Source organism: Saimiri boliviensis, chromosome 1, assembly GCF_048565385.1.
Source record: "Saimiri boliviensis isolate mSaiBol1 chromosome 1, mSaiBol1.pri, whole genome shotgun sequence".
Classification (NCBI taxonomy): Eukaryota; Metazoa; Chordata; class Mammalia; order Primates; family Cebidae; genus Saimiri; species Saimiri boliviensis.
The window spans coordinates 197,270,087-197,294,795 of NC_133449.1; the positions used below are offsets into that span (position 1 = coordinate 197,270,087).

Here is a 24,709-nt window from a genome sequence, read left to right on the forward strand (position 1 = left end):
TATGCGCAACTGTCTTCAAAGACACCATTAAGAGTCAAAAGATAAACCAGAAGAGACAATACATTCAATATTCAGAATATATTAAAAACTGAGGGGGGGGTGTGTGTGTGTGTAAGACAAGTAACTGGACTTCAAAAAAATGGGACTTCAAAAAGTGGCTCACACCTGCAATCTCAGCACTATGGGAGGCCAAAAGGGAGGATCACTTGAGCCCAGGTGTTTGAGACCAGCCTAAGCAATATAGTGAGACTCCATCTATACAAAAAATAAGAATAAAAATTAGCGTGCCATGGTGGTGCACAATGTTTTTTTTCTTTTCTTTTGAGATGGAGTTTTGCTCTTGTTGCCCAGGCTGGAGTGCAATGGCAGGGTCTGTCAGCTCATGGAAACCTCCACCTCTCAGATTCAATTTCAAGCAGTTATCCTGCCTCAGCCTTCTGAATAGCTGGGATTATAGGCACCCATCACCATGCCTGGCTAATTTTTTATTTTTAGTAGAGACAGGGTTTCACCATGTTGGCCACATGGTCTCAAACTCTTGACCTTGGGTGATCAACCCTATTTTTCTAGTTACTCAGTAGGCTGGGGTGAGAGGATCGCTTGATCCCAGGAGTTCCAGGCTACAGAGAGCCATGATCACTGCCCCGCTGCTCTCCGGTCTAGGTAACAGAGCAAGACTCTGTCTTAAAAACAAACAACAACAACAAAAAAAAAAACAGAAAAAGGTTTAAAAAGTAATTTTTATATAGTTCTTATTTCTAGTTTTATATTCTCTTTAGCTCCATTCTTTGATTAATCCCTCAAAAATCAGAAGTACAGATAGCTAGTCATGTGAATCTGCATAATTAGAAATTATGCCAAAAGTAAATCATATAATCTACATTCCTTGTGGGCAGAGCCTGTTATCTTTGTGTTACAAATAGTATCCAACTAAATATATGCTTAATAAAAAAAAAGTACTGAAGAAAAAGTGAGGAACAGCCTCAGATTAAAGGAGACTGAAGAGACCTATCAATTAAATGCAAATGCAACAAATGAGCCTGAATTGGATCCTGGATAGACAAGCGGGTGTCAACTGCTGAAAGAATCATAATGCGCAATTAGTGAATGTGAATATAAACTGTCCATTAGAAACAAACAGCACCATATCAATGTTACATTCCTGAATTTGAGAATTTCACTGTCACTACCCTAAAAAGATTCCTGGTTCTTAAAACATACATGCAAAAGCAATTAAGGACAAAGGGGCACCATGTCCGCAATTTATTCTTAAATAATTCAGCAATAATAAAAAAACTCTACACATACATTTATCAAAAGTATATAGCAAATATGGCAAAACATTAACTAAAGTCTATTCTATGAATTAATCTATGCTTCTCTACATATGAAATTATCTTATCCTTAATGTAATTTTTATGGGGTCACATTTAACTAGAATGTTTAGTTTTTTTGTTTTGCTTTGTTTTGAGGTGGAGTCTCACTGTGTCACCCAGGTTGAAGTGCACTGGTGCGATCTCAGCTCACTGCAGCCTCTGCCTCCCGGGTTCAAGCAGTTCTCTGCCTTAGACTCCCGAGTAGCTTGGATTACAGGCACCTGCCACCACACTGGGCTAGGCTAATTTTTGCATTTTTAGTAGTGACAGGATTTCACCATCTTGACCAGGCTGGTCTTGAACTCCAGACCTCGTGATCAACCCAGCTTGGCCTCTCGAAGTGCTGGGATTACAGGCATGAGCCATCACCCCCAGCCATGTTTAGTTCTTTTTAGTGATTTCACTCAATTATGTAATTTGTACTTAATAAGTGACAGGCGTCTGGGCATGGTGTCTGTACTAAAAATGCAAAACTTAGCCAAATGCCTATAGTCCCTGCTGAGGCTGAGGCAGGAGAATTGCTTAAACTCAGGAGGCAGAGGTTGCAGGGACCCAAGATTGCGCCACTACACTCTAGCCTGGGTGACAGAGCAAGACTCCATCTCAAAAAATAATAGGTGACAGCCATTGTCCTAGGCAATGAATTCAGTAATGAATAAAGCAAGCAGTGCCCTTTAGGGAGTTCAGTCTACAATAGAAAAAAATTTAATGCAAGTATTATGAGAAGGAGGGTGCCTAACTCAGCTTTTAGTATACATGTTTGAGAGTTGCGGAATGGTCACTTTTGGTTATGGACAGCATCCCATCCACTGGATACACAGGATCTAGGATTTAAAAGATAAATAGGAGTTTGCCAAACCAACAAGGAGAAAAAAGGCCTTCTGTTTAGATAGCTGGGAATGGCTATAGCTTAAGAATTACATGGGAGGGTTTAGTACAATATGAGGCAAAAAAACAGGGGCCACCAGCACTAGAAGAGGTAGATTCAAACTGTCCAATCAATTCTTAAAGTGGTAAGACAGATTTGCCTCTAAAATTAGTCAAGTATTCTCATCAAATATTTGCCAGGAAAAAGTTTAAATAGCTAAAATATATGAATAGACACCAAACACAAAAATTTTCTTACTACATCTCCTGTGAAGTGAATCAAATCTATTCCTGTGTTATAAGGCATTGTTTAATTTTCTTGGCACAAGGAATAGCATCAACTTCTCACGTTATCAGATAAAAATCCACATGTAAAAATTTTTTTAAAGTGTTAACCAAAGAGCAGCAGTGTACAAAGACAACGAACTCCTGTCTATAATCTTCATCCTATAAACCTATAGAAAGAGGCAGAATAAACTGACCAACAGATGCTTTGTAAAAATTCTATTAAATTATATAAGTGCATATTAAAGTCAGTTTCATTACAATAAAACATACTGTTTTGCCAAATAATAAGGAACAATATTAAATCTTCAAACCACAAGTAAACAGCTAAGTATTACTTGCTTTTTCTCAAGAAAGTTGATGTTTCAACACAAATGACAACAAAAATACAACTGAGGTTACTATGCCTTTCTTTGTTCTGTTAAATAAAACTTACAGGAGGCCATGGTATGGACTGCACTCCCGCAGTAGGCCCCAAGAGACCTAAGCAAAATGGAATTACTCATGCTAACATTCCATGTCACCAAACCAAAACTAAGCTGTTTTGCTGACCTCCAAGAAATGTGGAGTTTTGAGCTAACAGCCAAATCCTAAAACAGGCCAGTTTTAGCATGACAAGGAAGCTCTCTCCACTTTAACCTTTAGAAGAAAAGTAACTTTGGCCAGGCGCGGTGGCTCAAGCCTGTAATCCCAGCACTTTGGGAGGCCGAGGCGGGTGGATCACGAGGTCAAGAAATCGAGACCATCCTGGTCAACATGGTGAAACCCCGTCTCTACTAAAAATACAAAAAATTAGCTGGGCATGGTGGCACGTGCCTGTAATCACAGCTACTCAGGAGGCTGAGGCAGGAGAATTGCCTGAACCCAGGAGGCGGAGGTTGTGGTGAGCCGAGATCGTGCCATTGCACTCCAGCCTGGGAAACAAGAGCGAAAACTCCGTCTCAAAAAATAAATAAATAAAATAAAAAATAAAAAGAAAAGTAACTTTGAAACGCCAGTCTGCATTTTATTTTCGGTTCTGCTTTCCTCAGCTCTTTTCTGTCTTTAAAGCCAACCTCCTTTGCTCAGCTCATTGAAATGCTCGTTCTATTTTATGAAATAAAATGTTGCCTGAGAGGCAGATCCAAGATGGCCGAATGGGAACAGCTCTGGAGTGCAGTTCCCAGCGAGAACAACGCAGAGCGTGAGTGAACATAGCATTTCCTAACGAGTTATTATTGCCCACAGACCAGGAGATTTCCGGAGTGAAAAGCGCCACGAGTTTTCAGCCTGTCTGTTTGAGCCAGCACAGTGGGTCTCTGCACAAAAACTCACACAAATCGGGGTGGCTGTTTCAACTGGCACCTGGAACACTGGGGAAACAGAGCCACCCATTCAACTGAAAAAAAGGGGGCTCAAACAGGAAGCCAGATGATCTGGCTTGGCGGGTACCACTCCCACAAAGACCAGCAATCTGAAATGCTCTCGACTGAGAATTTCACAGCAAGCACAGCTGGACCTGGGACAGTCCAGCTCTGTTGGTGGAAGGGTATCTGCCATTATGGAGTCCACCATTACTGAGGCAGACTGCCATTACCGAGAGCGTTCTAACTATACCTCTATAAACAAAACCACAAGGAAGTTCACACAGCAGCTGGGCAGAGCCCTGGAGAGCTCAGCAACACTTCTGCTGGCAGACTGTGACTAGGCTTCCTCCTAACTGGGCAGGGCATCTCTGAAAAAAAGCAGCAGTGTGTCAGGAACTTATAAATAAAGCCCCACCTTCCCAGGACAAAGCACCTGGGAAAAAAAGGTGGTTATGAATTCCATTGCAGCAGACTTAAAACGTACCTGCCCAGCAGCTCTGAACAGAACAACAGAGCTCACAGCTCAGTACTTAAGCTCCTGTAAGGGGCACACTGACTCCTCAAGCAGCTCCCTGATCCCCGTAGATCCAAAGAGCCATCTCATAAAGGAGAGCTCAGGCTGACATCTGGCAGATATCCTTCTGGGACAAAGATAACAATAAGAAACTGGCAACAACTCTTACTCTTCTGTAGGCACCACAGATGACCCCTAGGCAAGCAGGGTCTTGAGTGGACCTCCAGCAGTCCTATAGCAGAGGGCCCTGACTGTTAGAAGGAAAACTAAAAAACAGAAAAAAATTAACTTCATCATCAACTAAAAGGACATCCACTCAGAGACCCAACCCAAAAGTGAAGAACTACAAAGAACACAGGTAGATAAATCCACAAAGATGGGAAGAAACCAGCGTAAAAAGGATAAAAACAGCCAAAACCAGAACGCCTCTCCTCCTCCAAGGGATCACAACTTGTCACCAGCAAAAGAACAAAGCTGGATGGAGAATGAGTCTGATGAACTGACAGAAATAGGCTTTACAAGGTGAGTAATAAGAAACTTCTCTGAGCTAAAAGAACGTGTTCTAACCCAATGCAAAGAAACAAAGAACCTTGAAAAAAGGTTTGACAAAATACTAACAAGAATAAACAGCTTAGAGAAGAATATAAATGACCTGAAGGAGCTGAAAAACAAAAGAGAACTTTGCGAAGCATACACAAGTTTCAGCAGCTGAATCAACCAATCAGAAGAAAGGATATCAGAGATTAAAGATCAACTCAATGAAATAAAACGAGAAGGCAAGATTAGAGAAAAAAGAGTGAAAAGAAATGAACAAAGACTCCAAGAAATACGGGATTATGTGAAAAGACCTAATGTACGTTTGATAGGCATACCTGAATGTGACGGACAGAATGAATCCAAGCTGAAAAACACTCTTCAGGATATCATCCGGAGAATTTCCCCAGCCTACCAAGGCACGCCAATATTCAAGTCCAGGAAATACAGAGAACACCACAAAGATATTCCTCAAGAAGAACAACCCCAAGGCACATAATTGTCAGATTCACCAAGGTTAAAACTAAGGAGAAAATGCTAAGGGCAGCCAGAGAGAAAGTTTGGGTCACCCACAAAGCAAAGCCCATCAGGCTCACAGCAGATCTCTCAGCAGAAACCCTATAGGCCAGAAGAGAGTGGGGGTCAATATACAACATCCTTAAAGAAAAGAACTTTCAACCCAGAATTTCATATCCAGCCAAACTAAGCCTCATAAGCAAAGGAGAAATAAAACCCTTTAAAAACAAGCAAATGCTGAGATATTTCGTCACCACCAGGCCTGCCTTACAGAAGCTCCTGAAAGGAACACTAAACATAGAAAGGAACGACCAGTACCACCCACTCCAAAAACTTACCAAATGGTAGAAAGCATTGACACAATGAAGAAACTGTGAAAACTAATGGGCAAAACAACCAGCTAGCATCAAAATGGTAGGATCAAATTCACACATAACAATATTAACCTTAAATGTAAATGGGTTAAATGTCCCAGTCAAAAGATGCAGACTGGCAAACCGGATAAAAAGTCAAAAACTATTGGTGTGCTGTATCCAGGAAACCCATCTCACATGCAAGGACACACAGGCTCAAAATAAAGGGATGGAGGAAGATTTACCAAGCAAATGGAGAGCAAAATTAAGCAGGAGTTGCAATCCCAGTCTCTGATAAAACAGACTTTAAACCAACAAGACCAAAAGAGACAAAGAAGGGTATTACATAATGGTAAAAGGATCAATGCAACAAGAAGAGCTAACGATCCTAAATTTATACACACCCAATACAGGAGCACCCATGTTCATAAAGCAAGTTCTTAACAACCTACAAAGAGACTTAGACTCCCACACAGTAACACTGGGAGACTTTAACACTCCACTGTCAATATTAGACAGATCAACGAGACAGAAAATTAACAAGGATATCCAGGACTTGGACTCAGATCTGGACCAAGCAAACCTGATAGACATCTACAGAACTCTCCACCCTATATTGACAGACTATACATTCTTCTCAGAACCACATCACACCTACTCTAAAATTGACCACATGATTGAAACTAAATTACTCCTAAGCAAATGTAAAAGAACGGAAATCATAACAGTCACTCAGACCAGAGTGCAACCAAATTAGAACTCAGGATTAAGAAATTAACTCAGAACTGCACAACTTCATGGAAATTGAACTGGCTCTTGAATGTTGACTGGATAAACAATGAAATGAAGGCAGAAATAAAGATGTTTTTCGAAACCAACGAGAATGAAGACACAACATACCAGAATCTCTGGGACACATTTAAAGCAGTGTCTAGAAGAAAATTTATAGCAATAAATGCCCACGAGAAGCAAGGAAAGATCTAAAATTGACACCCTATCATCAAAAATGAAAGAGCTAGAGGAGAAGATCAAAAAAACTTAACAGCTAGCAGAAAACAAGAAATAACTAACATCAGAGCAGAACTGAAGGAGATAGACACACACAAAACCCTTCAAAAAAAAAAAATTTAATAAATCCAGGAGCTGGTTTTCTGAAAAGATCAATAAAATAGACCACTAGCCAGATGAATAAAAAAGAAAAGAGAGAAGAATCAAATAGATGCAAAAAAAAAAAAAAAAAAAAAAAAAGATAAAGGAGGTATCACCACTGATTCCACAGAAATAGAAATTACCATCAGAGATTACTACAAACAACTCTATGCACAAAAACCAGTAAACATTGAAGAAATTGATAAATTCCTGGATACTTGCATCCTCCCAAGCATAAACCAGGAAGAAGTCAAAACCCTGAATACACCAATAACAAGGACTGAAGTTGAGGCAGCAATTTAGAGCCTACTACCCAAAAAAAGCCCAGGTCCAGATGAGTTCACAGCCGAATTCTACCAGACATACAAAGAGGAGTTGGTACCACTCCTTCTGAAACTATTCCAATCAGTCCAAAAAGAGGGAATCCTTCCCAAATCATTTTATGAGACCAACATCATCCTGATACCAAAACCCAGCAGAGACACAAAAGAAAAGAAAACTTCAGGCCAATATCCATGATGAACACAGATACAAAAATCTTCAATAAACTACTGGCAAACCGACTGCAACAGCACATCAAAAAGCTTATCCATCATGATCAAGTAGGCTTCATCCTACTTGATGCAAGGCTGGTTCAACATACGCAAGTCTATAAACATAATCCACCACATAAACAGAGCCAAAGACAAAAACCACATGATTATCTCAATAGATGCAGAGAAGGCCTTTGATAAAATTCAACAGCGCTTTATGCTAAAAACTCTCAATAAACTAGGTATAGATGGAACATAACTCAAAATAATAAAAGCTATTTATGACATATCCACAGCCAATATCATACTGAATGGGCAAAAAAATGGAAGCACTCCCTTTGAAATCTGGCACTAGACAAGGATGCCCTCTCTCACAACTCCTATTCAATATAGTATTAGAAGTTCTAGCCAGAGCAATCAGGCAAGAAAAAGAAATAAAGGGTATTCAATTAGGAAAAGAAGAAGTCAAACTGTCACTATTTGCAGACAACATGATTGTGTATTTAGAAGACCCCATCCTCTCGGCCCAAAAGCGCCTGAAACTGATTAGCAACTTCAGCAAAGTCTGAGGATACAAAATCAATGTGCAGAAATCACAAGCATTCCTATACAAATGGATTAAAGAGTGTCAAATCAAGAACAAACTACCATTCACAATTGCTACAAAGAGAAGAAAATACCTAGGAATACAACTAACAAAGGATATAAAGGACCTCTTCAAGGAGAACTACAAACTACTGCTCAAGGAAATAGGACACAAACAAATGGAAAAATATTCCATGCTCATGGTTAGAAGAACCAATATAATGAAAATGGCCATACTGCCCAAAGTAATCTACAGATTCAACACACCTCCATCAAGCTACCTATGACCCTCTTCACAGAACTGGGAAAAACCACCTTAAACTTCATATGAAACCAGGAGAGCCCACATAACCAAGACAATTCTAAGCAAAAAGAACAAAGCTGGAGGCATCACACTACGTAACTTCAAACTATATTAAAAGACTGCAGTAACCAAAACAACATGGTACTGGTACCAAAACAGAGACATAGACCAATGGAACAGAACAGAGGCCTAGGAGGCAACACCACACATCTACAACCAACCGATCTTTGACAAACCTCATAAAAACAATCAATGGGGAAAGGATTTCCTGTTTAATAAACGATGCTGGAAAAACTGGCTAGCCATGTGCAGAAAGCAGAAACTGGACCCCTTCCTGACACCTTACACTAAAATTAACTCCAGATGGATTAAGACTTAAACATAAGACCTAACACCATAAAAATCCTAGAATAAAACCTAGGCAAAACCATTCAGGATATAGGTATAGGCAAGGACTTCATGACTAAAACACCAAAAACATTGGCAGCAAAAGCCAAAATAGACAAATGGGACCTAATCAATCTCCAGAGTTCCTGTACAGCAAAAGAAACAATCATTTGAGTGAACTGGCAACCAAGAGAATGGGAAAACTTTTGAAATGCACTCATCTGACAAAGGGCTGATATCCAGAATCTACAAAGAACTAAAACAGATTTACAAGAAAAAAAAACAAGCAAACCCATTCAAAAGTGGGCAAAGGACATGAACAGACACTTTTCAAAAGAAGACATTTATGAAGCCAACAAACATATGAAAAAATGCTCATCATCACTGGTCATTAGAGAAATGCAAATCAAAAATCACATTGAGATACCATCTCACACCAGTTAGAATGGTGATCATTAAAAAATCTGGAGACAACAGATGCTGGAGAGGATGTGGAGAAATAGGAACACTTTTACACTGTTGGTAGGAGTGTAAATTAGTTCAACCATTATGGAAGACAGTGTGGCGATTCCTTAAGGATCTAGAAACAGAAATTCCATTTGCCCCAGCAATCCCATTACTAGGTATATATCCAAAGGATTATAAATCATTCTATTATAAAGACACATATACACGTATGTTCACTGCAGCACTGTTTACAACAGCAAAGACCTGGAACCAACCTAAATGCCCATCAATGATAGACTGAACAACGAAAATGTGGTACACATACACCCTGGAATATTATGCAGCCATAAAAAATTAGTTTGTGTCCTTTGTAGGGACATGGATGAATCTGGAAACCATCATTCTCAGCAAACTGACACAAGAACAGAAAAACAAACACCACATGTTCTTACTCATGGATAGATGTTGAACAATGAGAACTCATGGACAATGGGAGGGGAGCGTCACACACCGAGGTCTATTGAGAGGGAATAGGGCGGGTAATGAGGTTAGGGAGGGATAACGGGGAGAAATACCACATGTAGGTGACGGGGGATGGAGGCAGCAAACCACATTGCCATGCATGTACCTATGCAACAATCCTGCATGTTTTGCACATGTATCCCAGAACCTAAGTGCAATATAAAAAATTAAAAAGAAAAAAGAATACTACTTTTTAAAATAGAGATGGGGTTTCACCATGTTGTCCAGTATGGTCTCAATCTCTTGACCTCATGATCCGCCCGCCTCGGCCTCCCAAAGTGCTAAGATTACAGGTGTGAGCCACCATGCCCAGCCAAAAGCTGTTTATTTCTAAAATTACAAATAAACTCATCACAATCTTTAAATTTGTTGTGATTTTGTCTCTGGACAGTCCTAAATCTGTTTCACTGAATAAACCGTTCAGAAATACTCAAATCAACAAGGGTGAACCAAAAGGTAAAATAGAAGAGTGAAATTACTAATTAAGACTGCCCTTTTAAAAAAAAAAAAGTCAGTTTTCCCTTTGCTTTCTATTGATAATTACTTACACCTTCTAAGCAGCTTGTTGGCCACCTAACGTCCCTGTTGGGGATGTGCCAAATTCTGCTACAGTGTAATAAAACATGTCTGGATTGCCAAATATAATAAATCAACAACATTAATATAACTGCATAAATGCTATGGTAAGCTAAATAAAAATGCTATTAGCAACTAAAAATTTTAAGTACTCATGGCAGAACTGTGTAACTTTAAATGCAAGAAAAAAGAAAAGTGCTTAAGACATCATTCTAAGTCTAATCACTAGACAGAAAACTACAACAAAATATTTCCTCATTTGTTAATACAAGTGGAAATGAAAAGGAAAAACGAAGCATTAATAAACTATAAAGAATGGAATAACCATCTCGTTTACAACTGGTAGTGTCACTTCGTCAAGCCTTGCAACTTCTTTTATACTGCAGCACCACCAAGTGGCAGAAGGACAAACTGTAATCCTAGCTTAATACTATCATTCAAAAATGGCCACTGCTACGGACTAAATTATGTACCCCTGCCCAAAAATTCATCTGTTGCAGCCCTAACCCAAAATGTAACTGTATTTGGAGATAGGGCTGTGAGGAAGTAATAAAGGTTAAATGAGATCCATAAGGGCAGGAGCCTAATCTGATAGGGCTGGTGCCATTTTTACAAGAGGAAGAGACACCAGAGCTCTTTCTACACAGATGCCGGAAGGCCATGAGAGCACTCAGCAAGGTGTTAATCTGTAAGCCACCTTGATCTCGGCATTCCCAGCCTCCAGAACTGTTGCAAAATAAATTTCTATTGTTTAAGTCACTCGATCTGTGATATTTTGTTATAGTAGCCCCAGCAGACTAAAACAGCAACACTTCACCCTAATCCCAAACTTTATGACAAAGTAGGTCATTTAAAAAACAGTAAAAGTCAAACTTGCCTTTAAAAATTCTAATCCAAAAATTTACTGAAATTGAAGTTCCTTGGTCAGCTATAAAAGGATGTCATGAACATCAAAAAGAATGTTTAGAGGTTAGGATTAACTTTTATTATAAAAAAGAAAAAATTTTCCCTGAAATTAAGAGACTATGGTTCCTCAGAATGCCTGTACTTCCCCAAAGCAGGACAAAAACCTAAAATGAAACTGTTTCATTATTCCAACTGATGTAATATCTTCTTCCTACCTAGACGACCACCTTACTGCTGTAAACCAGTCTAATTGAATGCACAGCACTACAATCAATTCCTCTAAGTAGGATACTACTGATTTCTATTTTCTCCTTGCTTACGAGCAAGAGAACTACCAAGTTTGTGGATATAAAAGGGAAAACTTTTACAAATGCTCACGTCATTTCCTACCCTCTATACCAAGAAAAGCTCTTCGAGTATGTGGCAATTCCTCACCTTCTCTTTCAATTTTAAGGGGTGTGAACTGATCTTCATTTACTCATAGACAACAGCTTCGTCTATAGGCTGTTGTAAATAACAGCATGGGAAACCTGTTCCATAACAAATTTAAAATACAGCATTTTCAATCTTTTTTTAAATCCTATTCCAAAGTGAATAACCCCTAATGGTTTTTCTATAATAACCACCAGCAATTTAAAAATTTTTAACTATTATCCCTCCTTAATAGTTACATCCAAACTTAAAAGTAAGCAGTAAATAGTCAAGGCAATAAACTAACAAAACATGCCACAAACTCCATTATTACCATTTCAAAAAGTCTTAAATTCAAATCACTAACACCTTAGTTTTTTTCCTTAAAGATATTACCTCTAAAGGATTTGACTAAATCTCCTTAAAGGTCTTTATAGCTTAAAGATGTTAAGTGACTAGTCTAAACTCTCTAGGGTACTGGGTAACAAAATCTATCCTAGAACAAAAATCTTTCAACTCCTAGGCCAATCTGCTTTCCTTTATTTCATACTTCCTATTAGTTCTACTTCTCAAATCTCAAGAATACATAATTGTGCAACAAATGATAAATTGTGTGATAAACAGTAAGAAATTAATAATAAACAATCCATCACAAGGTATTACATAATTAGTGCCACATGAATAGTAAAGATAGTAATTGCTACTGAAGTTCAGAGACTACTGTTCACTACAGCTAATTGGTAAGATTTTAAAATAGAATTCTACATAAGAATGAAGGCTGGGCATGGTGGCTGATGCCTATAATCCCAGCACTTTGTGGGGCTGAGGCAGGAAGTTCACTTGAGCCCAGGAGTTCAAGACAAGCGTGGGAAACATAGTGAGACCCCCATCTCTAAAAAGTAAAAATAAATAAATAATTAAAAAATTTGCCAGGCCTCGTGGCATGCAACTGTGGTCCCAGCTACTTGGGAGGCTGAGGCAAGAGGACTGCTTGAGCCCAGGAGGTTGAGGCTACAGTGCACTATGATCACGTCACTGCCCTCCAACCTTAATGACAGAACAAGATTGTGTCTTAAAAAGAAAAAAAAAAAAAAAAAAAAAAAAAAAAAGAATGAACTACAAAGAACATCCATTCCAAACTTTATTTTAAGAAACTAAGACCCAGCCAGGCACGGTGGCTCATGCCTGTAATCCCAACACTTCGGGAGGCTGAAGAGGAAGGATCACTTGAGCTCAGAAGTTCAAAACCAGCCTGGGCATCACAGTGAGACTTCACCTCTACAAAAAATAAAATCAAAAATATTAGCTAGGCATGGTGCTGCACGCCTGTAGTCCAGCTACTTTGGAGGCTGAGGCAGAAGGATCACTTCAGCCCAGGAGGTTAAGGCTGCAGTGAGCTATAATGGACTCCAGCCTGGCAACAAAGGGAGATCCTATACCAAAAATAATATGTGTATGTGTGTGTATATCTATACACAGACAGACAGACAGAGAAAAGAAACTTAAGCCCTATACACAGAGTTAGTTGGTGGCAGTGGCAGTCTTCCAGGGAAAAGGGATTTCAGCTGGGATTAGGAACATATCTAGATAGGAGCTGAGCAGGAAGGAACAAGAGAGGACATTCCAGGTAGGGAAATAACAGCAAAAATTTAAAAGCCGAAACAAATCAGTCAAGTTCAAGTGACAGAGAATAAATTGCTTTGACTGAGAATGTGATAAATTCAGAAACTGTTAATATTTCTGTTGGGGAGAGGAGACAGAGTTTAAATAATTAAAGAATTAAACTTGATCCTATAGGTAGTGGGAAGGTTGAATAGGTTTTCAGCAACAAATTTAAATTTCTTAGAGAAGCCAAATTGTGCACTTGTCTGAAAGCCAAGATTACAAACATAAAACAAGACCTATAATAGCCAAAATGTTTCACCAAGTGCAAATCTAATTCTAAAGGGAAAGGTGGGGAAAATATCATCATAAAGAAGGGAACAAAATACAAAATGGACAGTAAAAATATGGGAACAGGTAAGAGAAGAAAAAATCAAAAGAGATGCAGATAAAAGAATCAACAGTGTTGTCAAAAAATTTAAGTTACTTCATGTACTCAAGTTCTAGAAAGAGTTAAGACAGTCCAAAGAAGTAAGTCTGTATGGCTAAAAAAAAAAAAACCACACACACACATTCAGAGCCTAACAGCCAAATTTATTGTGTATCACACTGGAATAACTTACCTCTCTAGCAGCACAATCATGAGGAGCTTCTTCTTTATTTACTTTTCCTTTTGGAAATCCCCAGCCTGATTTTGCTAGATACCCCTGAACCAGTAGTACCTACAAAACAAACAGAGGTAAAAATCAAATTTGCCCTCCTTTTCCATGCTCCTTTCTAAAAACCAAAGGCATTTTTCTTCTTACTTGAGGTATTATCGTCAATAATTTTACACAGTATTTGGTTAAAGTATCTTCCATGAGTCTGAATATACCACCACTAGTATGAAAGCATTCTGCTTATTTCAAAACGTATTTCTTCAACAATAAAGCGACACTTCTTTGTACCACACCATAACTGCAACAAGTAAAAAATGTGCGGACCTAGCATGCAGATAAAATATATAAAACCTGGTCTTTTAGCATTAAAAATCTAAGTATATTTTAAAACCTCAATTTAGAACACTACATAAGAAATTTTGTTAGCACACTAACAATCACCATTTAATAAAAATCTTTATTTTATTACACTCACATTTTCAAGTGTCTCATCAAGAATAATTGCACCATATGTTGGTACTCCCATTTTATATTCCTTCCATTCATCCAAAACTTTTTCCACATCTTCACCTTGAGGCAGCAAAAACGGACAATGACTGAAGAGTATAAAGAGTGTCAAGGAAGTTACTTTCTCCCTAATATGGTTTGAGACATTATATACAGAAAGAGACCTATTTAAATCAATCATGTATTTTTTGTGAAATTAATCTTCCCTCATTTAAGTGTAGCATTTTGGCTGGGCATGGTGGCTCACGCCTGTAATCCCAACACTTTGAGAAGCTGAGGCAGGTGGTGTTTTTGTTTTTTCCACATTCGTTTTCTCTTAAAAAGTCATGGTTAACTTTTGCATTTATAGCCTACACACAAATCAAGTAAATTTTGAGTACTCACAGTCTTGGATCCCTGAGTTAACACAAATTAATTCTGGACCATGTAAACACCTAGAACACTTCTCATCAAGTGAGTCAAACTCATAATACCAGGTAGTTAGAGATACTAATGTGTTAATAAGAAACAGAGGTACATACATAAAGTGATAGCAAGAAACAGAAGAAAATATATTGCTAAGAGAAGGAAACTATTACATCAGAAAATAAAGTGATTAATTCTGGGAAGAAGCACAGATGAGGTATGCCGTTCTACACTGTTTACCACATATGTATTGTTTCCATAATGAAGAACACTTTTATGAAGTTTTTTTTTTTTTTTTGAGACGGAGTTTCACTCTTGTTACCCAAGCTGGAGTGCAATGGTGCGATCTCAGCTCACTGCAACCTCTGCCTCCTGGGTTCAGGCAATTCTCCTGCCTCAGCCTCCTGAGTAGTTGGGACTACAGGCACGTTCCACCATGCCCAGCTAATTTTTGTATTTTTAGTAGAGACGGGGTTTCACCATGTTGACCAGGATGGTCTCGATTTCTTGACCTCGTGATCCACCCACCTCGGCCTCCCAAAGTGCTGGGATTACAGGCTTGAGCCACCGTGCCCGGCCTGAAGTTTTACTTTAAGGATTACAGAGAGGCAAATCTAGTTATTAAGGAAAAGAGCCCGTTTCAAAGAAACTAGGCATGCCTCCCTCTAAAAGTGGCCACTGTAAAAGATTAATAAAGTATGTAAAATCTAAACCCAGAAATTATATGCTCAGACTCCAACACTACATGCTATCAAACGCCTCATGACTATAATACTGTTAATTATTAAAAATGGAGTAAATAATTTATAATAGTATCTCTCAAACTGAGGTCACACTTTTAAGGGTCCTCAATTCTTCAGTAAAAACTTGTATACTCAGCCACGTGTGGTGGCTCATGCCTATAATCCCAGCATTTTGAGAGGCCAAAATGGGCGGATCACAAGTTCAGGAGTTCGAGACCAGCCTGACCAACATGGTGAAACTCTGTCTCCACTAAAAATACAAAAATTAGCTGGGCACGGTGGCATGCGCCTGTAATCTCAGCTACTCAGGAGGCTGAGACAGGAGAATCGTTTCAACCTGGGAGGCAGAGGTTGCAGTGAGCCAAGATCACACCACTGCAACATCTGGGCAACAGAGGGAGACAAAGGAGGGGAAGAGGAGAGGGAGAAGGAAGGGAAAGGAAGGGAGGAAGAAAGGGGGGAAGAAATGGGGGGAAGAAAGGGGGGAAGAAAGGGGGGAAGAAAGGGGGGAAGAAAGGGGGGAAGGCAGAAAACAGAGGGCAAAGAAACACAGCGAATGCTGTTTTCCCCATGTGGTGGGGTTGTGCGGGATCATAGTTGCAACACTAGGAAGATGGCAGTGCAAGAGCAAAGAAAAATTCTTTTGATTCCAGAAAACCTCCTGAAAAAGAGGAAGGCTTACCAAGCCCTCAAAGCCACCCAAGCAAAGCAGCCACTTTTGGCAAAGAAGGAGCAGAGGAAAGGAAAAGAGCTCAAGTTTAAGAGACTGTAATAATTCCTATATGATTCCTGGTGGCAGAAACATGACAAGGTGTACCTCAGATGACAAAAAGTGAAACCTCATGCCTTGGAATTGCCAGATAAAAATTCCTTGGCCTTTGCTATACGCATTGAAAGGATGGATGGCGTGAGTTTACTGGTGCAGAGAACCACTGTAAGACTTCACCTAAATAAAATTTTTCATGGTGACTTTTACAGTCACCCCGAGAACCTAAAAATGCTGCGTATAGTGGAATCTTATGTGACCAGGGGAATTCCAAATCTGAAGTCAGTCCAGGAACTCACTTTGAAATGTAGACAAGCCAAGGTCAAGAATAAGACCATCCCTCTGACAGACAACTCAGTGATTGAGGAACTCCTGGAGAAGTCTGGTGTCATCTGCTTAGAAGACCTCATTCATGAAATTGCCTTCTCGGGGAAGTATTTCCAGATCTCATGGTTCTTGTGCTCGTTCCACCTCTCAGGGGCCCCATCATGCTACAAAAAATAGAATGGGCTTCCTCAAGAAGATGGGCACACCTGGCTATCAGGGTGAACACATCAATCAGCTCATCTACCATCTCAACTAGACCCAGGTACCAAACTGCAGTAAATCTTTATCAAGGAGAAGTATGTGTTTTTGTTTTTTGGGAATTTTTATCAAGTATCTTCAGAGAAGATTATTTCCTGCTTTATCTTCAAAAACTGGAAAGGTAGGGCCTAGGAAAAGACAGTAGTAGCTGGCCAAGCGCAGTGACTCATACCTGTAACCCCAGCACTTTGGGAGGCTGAGGCGGGATTATCTGAGGTTGGGAGTCTGTGACCAGCCTGACCAACATGGAGAAACCCTGTCTCTACAAAAATTGCAAAAATTAGCCAGGCATTGTTGGCACATGACTGTAATCCCAGCTACTCAGGAGGCTGAGGTAGAAGAATCATTTGAACCCAGGAGGCAGCAAGCACCTCTCGTCAGAGTCTGGTTCCAAGGAAAAATTCCAGCGTTTTCTACATTGGCTGCCACCTCATGTGAAATCAGCACATTCCACAGAGGAAGGAGTCCTGCTTTATTTCATCTTCTATCCTAGGGTTTAATGTTGGTAAATCAGTAACTCTAGCATTTGTACAAGGCTCCCTAAGACTTCTGTAGCTGTTGACCAGGCCCAAGGATATAACTGAACCTGGAGATTCCTAGGGCCTTGTTTTGAAAAAGACTTGAAATACACATAGGAAGAAAGGCACAAAAATAAATGTTCATTTGTCTCTGCTATGGGAAAAAAAAATGTGTATACTCCATGTTTTCATTTTGATGTTAATCTAACACACAATCTCAGCATATTTTCAGTTATCTAAATGACCATATGTATCAAATACTACCACTTGATTTCAGAGACCATATTGTTACTAGCACTACTTTAATTGCTACAGACTATTAAAAACAGAAATAAACCTAATATACAAATGATGCATTACGATCAAATGACACACAACGTAACACAGAAAGGAATGTTTCGTAACAGATGGAGCAAGAAAGGTGGTATTAGTACAGGTATACCAAACTCAAAACACCCTCAAAGTCGTCAGCATTAATATTCATTCATTGTGATGAAAAATGATTTTTAAAAAAATCACATCAAATTAATTTGAATTTTATTTGTTCTACAATTCTGTAATTTAAAATTTGTTTCAGTTTTTCAGTTGTAGCAAAAATGAAATAGGTCCTCAGAGCCCAAGCCAGTCAGCCATCTATGGCAACACTGTAATTTGGCCGGGTGTGGTGTCTCATATCTATAATCCCAGTACTTTGGGAGGCCAAGGGAGGAGGAATGCTTGAGCCCAGGAATTAAAGACCAGCCTGGGCAACATAGTGAGACCCTATCCCTATAACTTTTTTTTTTTTTAAAGACAAGCGCAAAGTTAATCTCAATGTAATTAGTTCATGCCTTCATTTGGGGAGGCGAAAAAAGATAAAAGCTTGGTTACAGCCAGGCGCGGTGGCTCATGTCTATAATTCTAGCACTTTGGGAGGCCGAGGTAGGTGGGTCACGAGGTGAGTTCCAGACCAGCTTGACCAACATGATGAAACCCTGTCTCTACTAAAAATACAAAAATTAGCCAGGCATGGTGCTGCACGCCTGTAATCCCAGCTACTCGGGCTGAGGCAGGATAATCACTTGAACCCAGGAGGCAGAAGTTGTGGTGAGCCAACACTGCACCACTGCAGTGCAGCCTGGATAACAGAGCGAAACACTGTCTCAAAAAAAAAAAAAAAAGGCTTGGATACAACATTAACCATTCCAGGAAGCTCTATGGTTCTCTAAGGGCCTGCTAAGATTCTAAAAGGTATTAAAAGTCTGGCTTTACATGTTTAGTAAAACCCCTAGCACAACTTCAGCCAAGGAGCAAATCTGGGATACCCTTGTCTATATCCACATTGCTGAGTGCTTACTGAAGAAAAAAAGAAAAAACCACAAAACTATCCATAACTTACAAAAGAGAAAACAGACATAGACAAATTCCACAATATGGATACACAGCTAGTAAGCGGCAAAGAAAGGATGCTAACTCAAAGGATGCATGGCTCTAGAACTTATGTTCTTATCAAAGTACAGTCTTCTCTACTGTAATATCCCACATGAAACATAAACTCAATTTGCCCACAACTGAACCCATCAATTCCCTACAACATTTCTCATTTTCCTATCAATGGGATGGCACTCTCATACACTCAACTGCTCACACTAGAAACCTGGGTACCATCCTTTCTTCTACTTCTCCTCAGATATCTAAGTTATCACCAATCTTAACTCCTCGATAACTTTCAAATTTAACCTCTTTTATTCATTTCTACTACCACAGGTTTTCTTTCTCTCTCTAGGAAATATAAAACAGCATGTTAACTAGACTCCCCGAATCCAGTCTTGCCTTCCTCCAATTCACTGTTCACACTATTCTACAGTGGTCTTGCAAAAACACCCTTATAGGGAGAAGTTAGCAAATGTGGAAAAATGTTAATAATGGATGAATACGGACGGGTATGATGGCGGTTGAGTCATGTGCTTTCACCATCTCTGAAAGTTGAAGTTTTTTCCCAAACTAAAAGATATTTTTGAATTTGTATTTTTTTTAAAGAAATATGGCTCACAAGAGCCCTACATGTTTAAGCTCCTGAATTATTCTGTAGCATTATTTCTTATCTTTCTCATTTAGTCTAAAATACACTCACTTTTTTCACTTCCTCAGATTTTCCTCACATAAATCACTATCTCAAAGAAGGCTTCTACCTAGCTCCCAAATCTTTTTTACTGGAGTACTAGTTAACATTTATTGACTACTTATTAACTTTATTGATCACTCTGCCAGGTAAATGATTTACATTTACAAATATATTTGCTTCTCAAACTTACCCTTTAAATTAGATACTATTAAAAACTTTATTTTTTAGGAGAAAACTGGGATCCTCATCTAAGAGAAATTTTAAAACCTACCTAAGATTTTTGAGTGGCCAAGATGGGAATCAAATTCATAGCCCCCACATCTTAAGTGGGTATCCCTCTTCTTGTTCCCACTGAACACTGTGCTTCCCTATCACATCTTACCACACTGCACTGTAATCATTTCCTTTCCTGTCTTTGTCTAATCTTCTTGAAGATATTGAGTCCATTCTGTTCACCGCATAATGCCTGGCACAGAGTAACCATGCAGTTATTTACTCAAGTGTACCACATTAAACATTCCTTCTCCATTTAACTATTCTTAGTTAATCAACTTAAAAGAAACACACCTAGGGCCAGGCCTGGTGGTCCATGCTGTAATCCCAGCACTTTGGGAGGCTGAGGCAGGCAGATCACAAGGTCAGGAGTTGGAGACCAGCCTGGCCAATATGGTGAAACCCCACCTCTACTAAAAATACAAAAAAAATTAGCCAGGCATGGTGGCACATGCTTGCAATTCCAGCTACTCAGGAGGCTGAGGCAGAAGAACTGCTTGAACCCAGGAGGCAGAGATTGCAGTGAGCCGAGATCATACCATTGCACTCCATCCTGGGTGACACAGCAAGACTCTGTCTCAAAAAAAAAAGCCTAAAACAAGGTTCTTGGTGTTTTTGGTTTTTGTTTGTTTCTTTGTTTTGAGATGGAGTCTCACTCTGTAACCCAGGCTGGAATACAATGGTGTGATCTCGGTTCACTTAAACTTCTGACTCCCAGGTTCAACCAAGTCTCCTGCCTCAGCCTCCCGAGTAGCTAGGAGTGCAGGCATGCGCTACCACGTCCAGCTAATCTTTTATTTTTAGTACAGACGGGGTTTCACCATGTTGTCCATGATGGTCTTGATTTCTTGACCTGGTGATCTGCCCACCTCAGCCTCCCAAAGTGCTGGGATTACAGGCATAAGCCACCTCTTGGTGTTTCCATAACTAGATTATAACTCCTGAACACCAGTCTACTATGATTTCTCCAGAGACCCTATCACCAAGGCCTTTAACAAAGATAGTGCTCAATATCTTTCTATTCCCCTTTGATTCCTCATTAACATCTATACATTTAATCAAATGGTTTGATCACTTCTTCCTTTGAAATCTGTCTCGCATCAGTGTTTCCTTTTTACTCCCACTACTGTAGCTCACGACCTTATTGCCTTGAATCTCAAGTGATGTAACAGATCAACCAATAAATCTTGGATACCATTTTCAAATGATCAGAGTAATATTCTTTACCCTTACTCAAAAATGTGCTATGGTTAACAGTTAACTATTATAGAATATATACTGTTTCATCCATTTTCTGCAGAGCCCTAAGGGTTCCATACTTCATGAAGCTAAAGCAAAGTGACAGGTGGCTGAGAATGAGGGTATTCCAGGTTCCCAATAACTACTCCAACTCTAGTTTAACCCTGGAGGTGAAGGCTACAGTGAGCCAAGATCACACCACAGCACTCCAGCCTGGGCAACAAAGCGAGACTCTGTCTTGGAAATAAATAAATAAATAAAAATCAAAGTGCTTTGGCTCAAGATTTAAGAACCCATACAATCCCATCATCTCCCCATATGACTTTCTAACCATATTCTGGCCCCATGAGAAGACCTGTTCAATGTAAACTTATTTCTTGAGATAACATTTTTTCAAATCTCCAGTTTTTCTTTATCTAAAACATATTCCCCCTTTCTGAGAAGATCCTATAGCTTTGCCTAAAATATTTCCACTAGTTTTCCAAAATCTAAAAACATGTACTATCAGAACCATTAGAAAGTATTCAATTATTTGCCTTATGACAGTTTCTTTTATAATCTTAAATATTCAAGTGAATCTTTCATAACTAATAAATCACGACAAGTTTCTGCCTGGAATGTACATGGGGCGAAAAGCTTCTCTGAAGGCAAGGATGACATTTCTTTTGAGATGGAGTCTCTATTGCCCAGGCTGGAGTGCAGTGGTGCAGTATCAGCTTACTGCAACCTGCGCCTCCCAGGTTCAAGCAATCCTCCTGCCTCAGCTTCCCAAGTAGATGGGACCACAGGTACACGCCACCATGCCCAGGTAACTGTTTTTGTATTTTTGGTAGAGATGAGGTTTCTCTATGATGCCCAAGCTGGTCTCAAAACTCCTGAGTTCTGACAATCCACCAGTCTTGGCCTCTCAAAAGTACTGGGATTACAGGTGTGAGCCACCGCACCAAGCAAGGACTTTTCATTTGCCACAGAACTAAAAATACTGCTTTAAACATAGTAAACATTCAATAATTATTTAATAAATTTCTCTGGGCACAGTGGCTCACAACTCTAATCTCAGCATTTTAGGAGGCCAAGGTAGGAGGATTGCTTGAGGCCAGGAGTTCAAGTCTAAGCTGGGCAACAAAGAGAGACCCTCATCTCTACAATACATTTTTAAAAAATTAGCAGCGATGGTGGTGCATGCCTGTAGTCCCAGCTACTCGGAGGCTAGGCGGGAAGATTGCTTAAGCAGGAGTTCAAGACTACAGTAAGCTAGAATCACATCACTGCACTTCAGTCTGAGCAACAGAGCAAGATCCTGTCTCTAAAAAAAAAAAAAAGAAAAATCAGAAAAGCCATAATCTGATTAAAGATCATCTGGTTACATGGAGCAGCAAGAGTAAGAGTTACAGAATAGCTATTCATAAAAAAAAAAAAATCAAATGTAATCAGTGTACATTTCAAGGAGTCCTCTGTATAAAAGAATATTAAATTGTGTTTACTGTTTATGTTTGACAATTTTTAGCAATCAAATATGTTCTTCTCTATTAGTTTTAAAATCTGAAAAGACAAGCAAAAGGAAATTTTGCTAAAATATTTTACTAACAAGAAAGATAGTCATTACAGTAATAAAAAGGATATCAGCTTTAGCAAAGTCTCTTATCCCACACTGAGGTAATCCTGGTGTGTTCTGCATGTAGAAATCCAAGTAAAACCAATGGGCAAGTTCAATCTGAAAACACACTCGGATTGCATTGTCTCTTTCCTCGCTGGGAATATGCAAAATAAATCGGCTGTCAAAAACAAAACACATACAAAAATTACATTTACAAACTATTAATGATTTATCTTAACCTATTTAAGTGCTTCATACCTGACCCACCAATTTAAAAAAGGGACCAAGAGCAGAATTGTTCAAGGAAGCGATTAACATTTGAAGGAAATTACTATGGGAAAGATGAGTCTTAAAGAGAAGACACCAAATGTATCTCACTTCTAATACAATTTGTTCTGAATCTGTGGACCCTCTGTTCACAAATACAGACATATGCTTAAGAGCTCACTAACAAAAGTGAGCAACAAAAACTCCACTTCCTCTCATGTCTGGCAACATTTCCAGGAACACAAGTAAATATATTCATAAAATTACATTTTAAAATGTTTGTTACTACATAATCTTCGCATATAAAATATTAAGAAATACTGGATAAAAAAACAATATTCTGTTGCTCATTAATACACTAGACTTCCCAAAGAGCCTCATCTGCAGAGCCTCTAACTTTCAAATATATTCATTTTTGAAAACCCTAAATTGTCTTTTCCATGTACAATAAGGAAAGGAGGGAAAGACGTATTTCTTTTACATAGAAATTCACAGTATATTGCATGTACGCATATGTAATTAAGATAATAAACCCCTTTATTATAAAACATATAAGTTAAAATTCATCAATTTACAATAGTCATTAAGCAGTTATCAATTACTTTTTCCACTGTTAAGCATTTTTGGTAATCCCTTTTCCCAGCAACTGTCAGAGATAGATTGAAGTCCACTGGTTTTTAGAGTCATTTTTTAAAATTAAAAATAATGGCCATGCATGACGACTCATGCCTATAATCCTAGCACATTGGGAAGCCAAGGTAGGTGGATTACAAGGTCAGAAGATCAAGACCATCTTGGCCAACAAGGTGAAACCCTGTCTCTAGTAAAAATTAGCCAGGCATGATGGCACACACCTGTAGTCCCAGCTACTCGGGAGGCTGGGGCAGGGGAATCACTTGAACCACAACAGGCGGAGGTGGCAGTGAGCTGGTATCGCACCACTGCACTCCAGCCTAGTGACAGAGCAAGACTGTCTCAAATATATATATATATATATGTTTTTAAATAGTACCAACCAATTTAACTACTTGTTTAATCACTAACACACTAAATAATTGTCGGCTGTTTACAAGTTTCAAACTAAATCTCAAAAATGTACTTCTAAATTATAAAATAAATGTAACATTTTAATAGCAAATGAATGACAGGGCTGTTTGTACAGTAATCATCTCAATACAGAACCACCATGGGGAAAAGCAGCTTAGCCTGCATATACACTAAAAACAAAAAATGTAACATGTAACTCTTACGGCATTATGTAAGACATAAAAACTTAAATTCTGTTACATGGCATTTGGGATGTGGTCCCTGCCCACATGTGTAACCTCTTTTATGACTCTGATGTTCTTTATACCCAAGGACACCTAATTCTCAAAACTATCATAAGTTGCCACCTATATGCTCTGTCTACTCTCCTCTCTTGCCCATCTAGCAAACTCCTAATTCATCCCTTTGAGATTTACCACTCCTTTTTAATTTTAATTTATTCATGTATTTATTTTTGGAGACAGGCTGGAGTGCAGTGGTGTGATCTCCACTCACTGCAAACTCCGCCTCCCAGGTTGAAGCAATTATCCTGCTTCAGCCTCCGGAGTAGCTGGAATTAGAGGCATGTGCCACCACAGCCAGCTAATTTTGTATTTTTAGTAGAGATGGGGTTTCTCCATGTTGGTCAGGCTGCTCTCAAACTCCCAACCTCAAGTGACTCACTCACCTCAGCCTCCCAAAGTGCTGGAATTGCAGGTGTGGGCCACCACCCCTGACCTTTATTTTTATTTTATTGTATTTCAATAGTTTTTAGGGAGCAGGTGGTTTTTGGTTACATGGGTAAGT

At 39.1% G+C, this 24,709-nt stretch overlaps 1 protein-coding gene across 2 annotated transcripts in view; it reads right to left on the reverse strand.

Annotated features, from left to right (window-relative positions):
- DCP2 (decapping mRNA 2) overlaps nucleotides 1–24,709 on the reverse strand; it is a 59,718-nt gene that overhangs the window by 23,256 nt on the left and 11,753 nt on the right. Inside the window, exons 2-4 of one of the 2 annotated variants that reach the window (XM_003920693.4) lie at nucleotides 22,636–22,787; nucleotides 14,348–14,475; nucleotides 13,837–13,935 (exon numbers count right to left, since the gene is read on the reverse strand). In XM_003920693.4, coding sequence (XP_003920742.3) covers nucleotides 13,837–13,935; nucleotides 14,348–14,475; nucleotides 22,636–22,787 — 379 coding nt within the window. The remainder of the gene's footprint in view (nucleotides 1–13,836; nucleotides 13,936–14,347; nucleotides 14,476–22,635; nucleotides 22,788–24,709) is intronic. The other variant, XM_074382555.1, reaches the window with a different exon arrangement.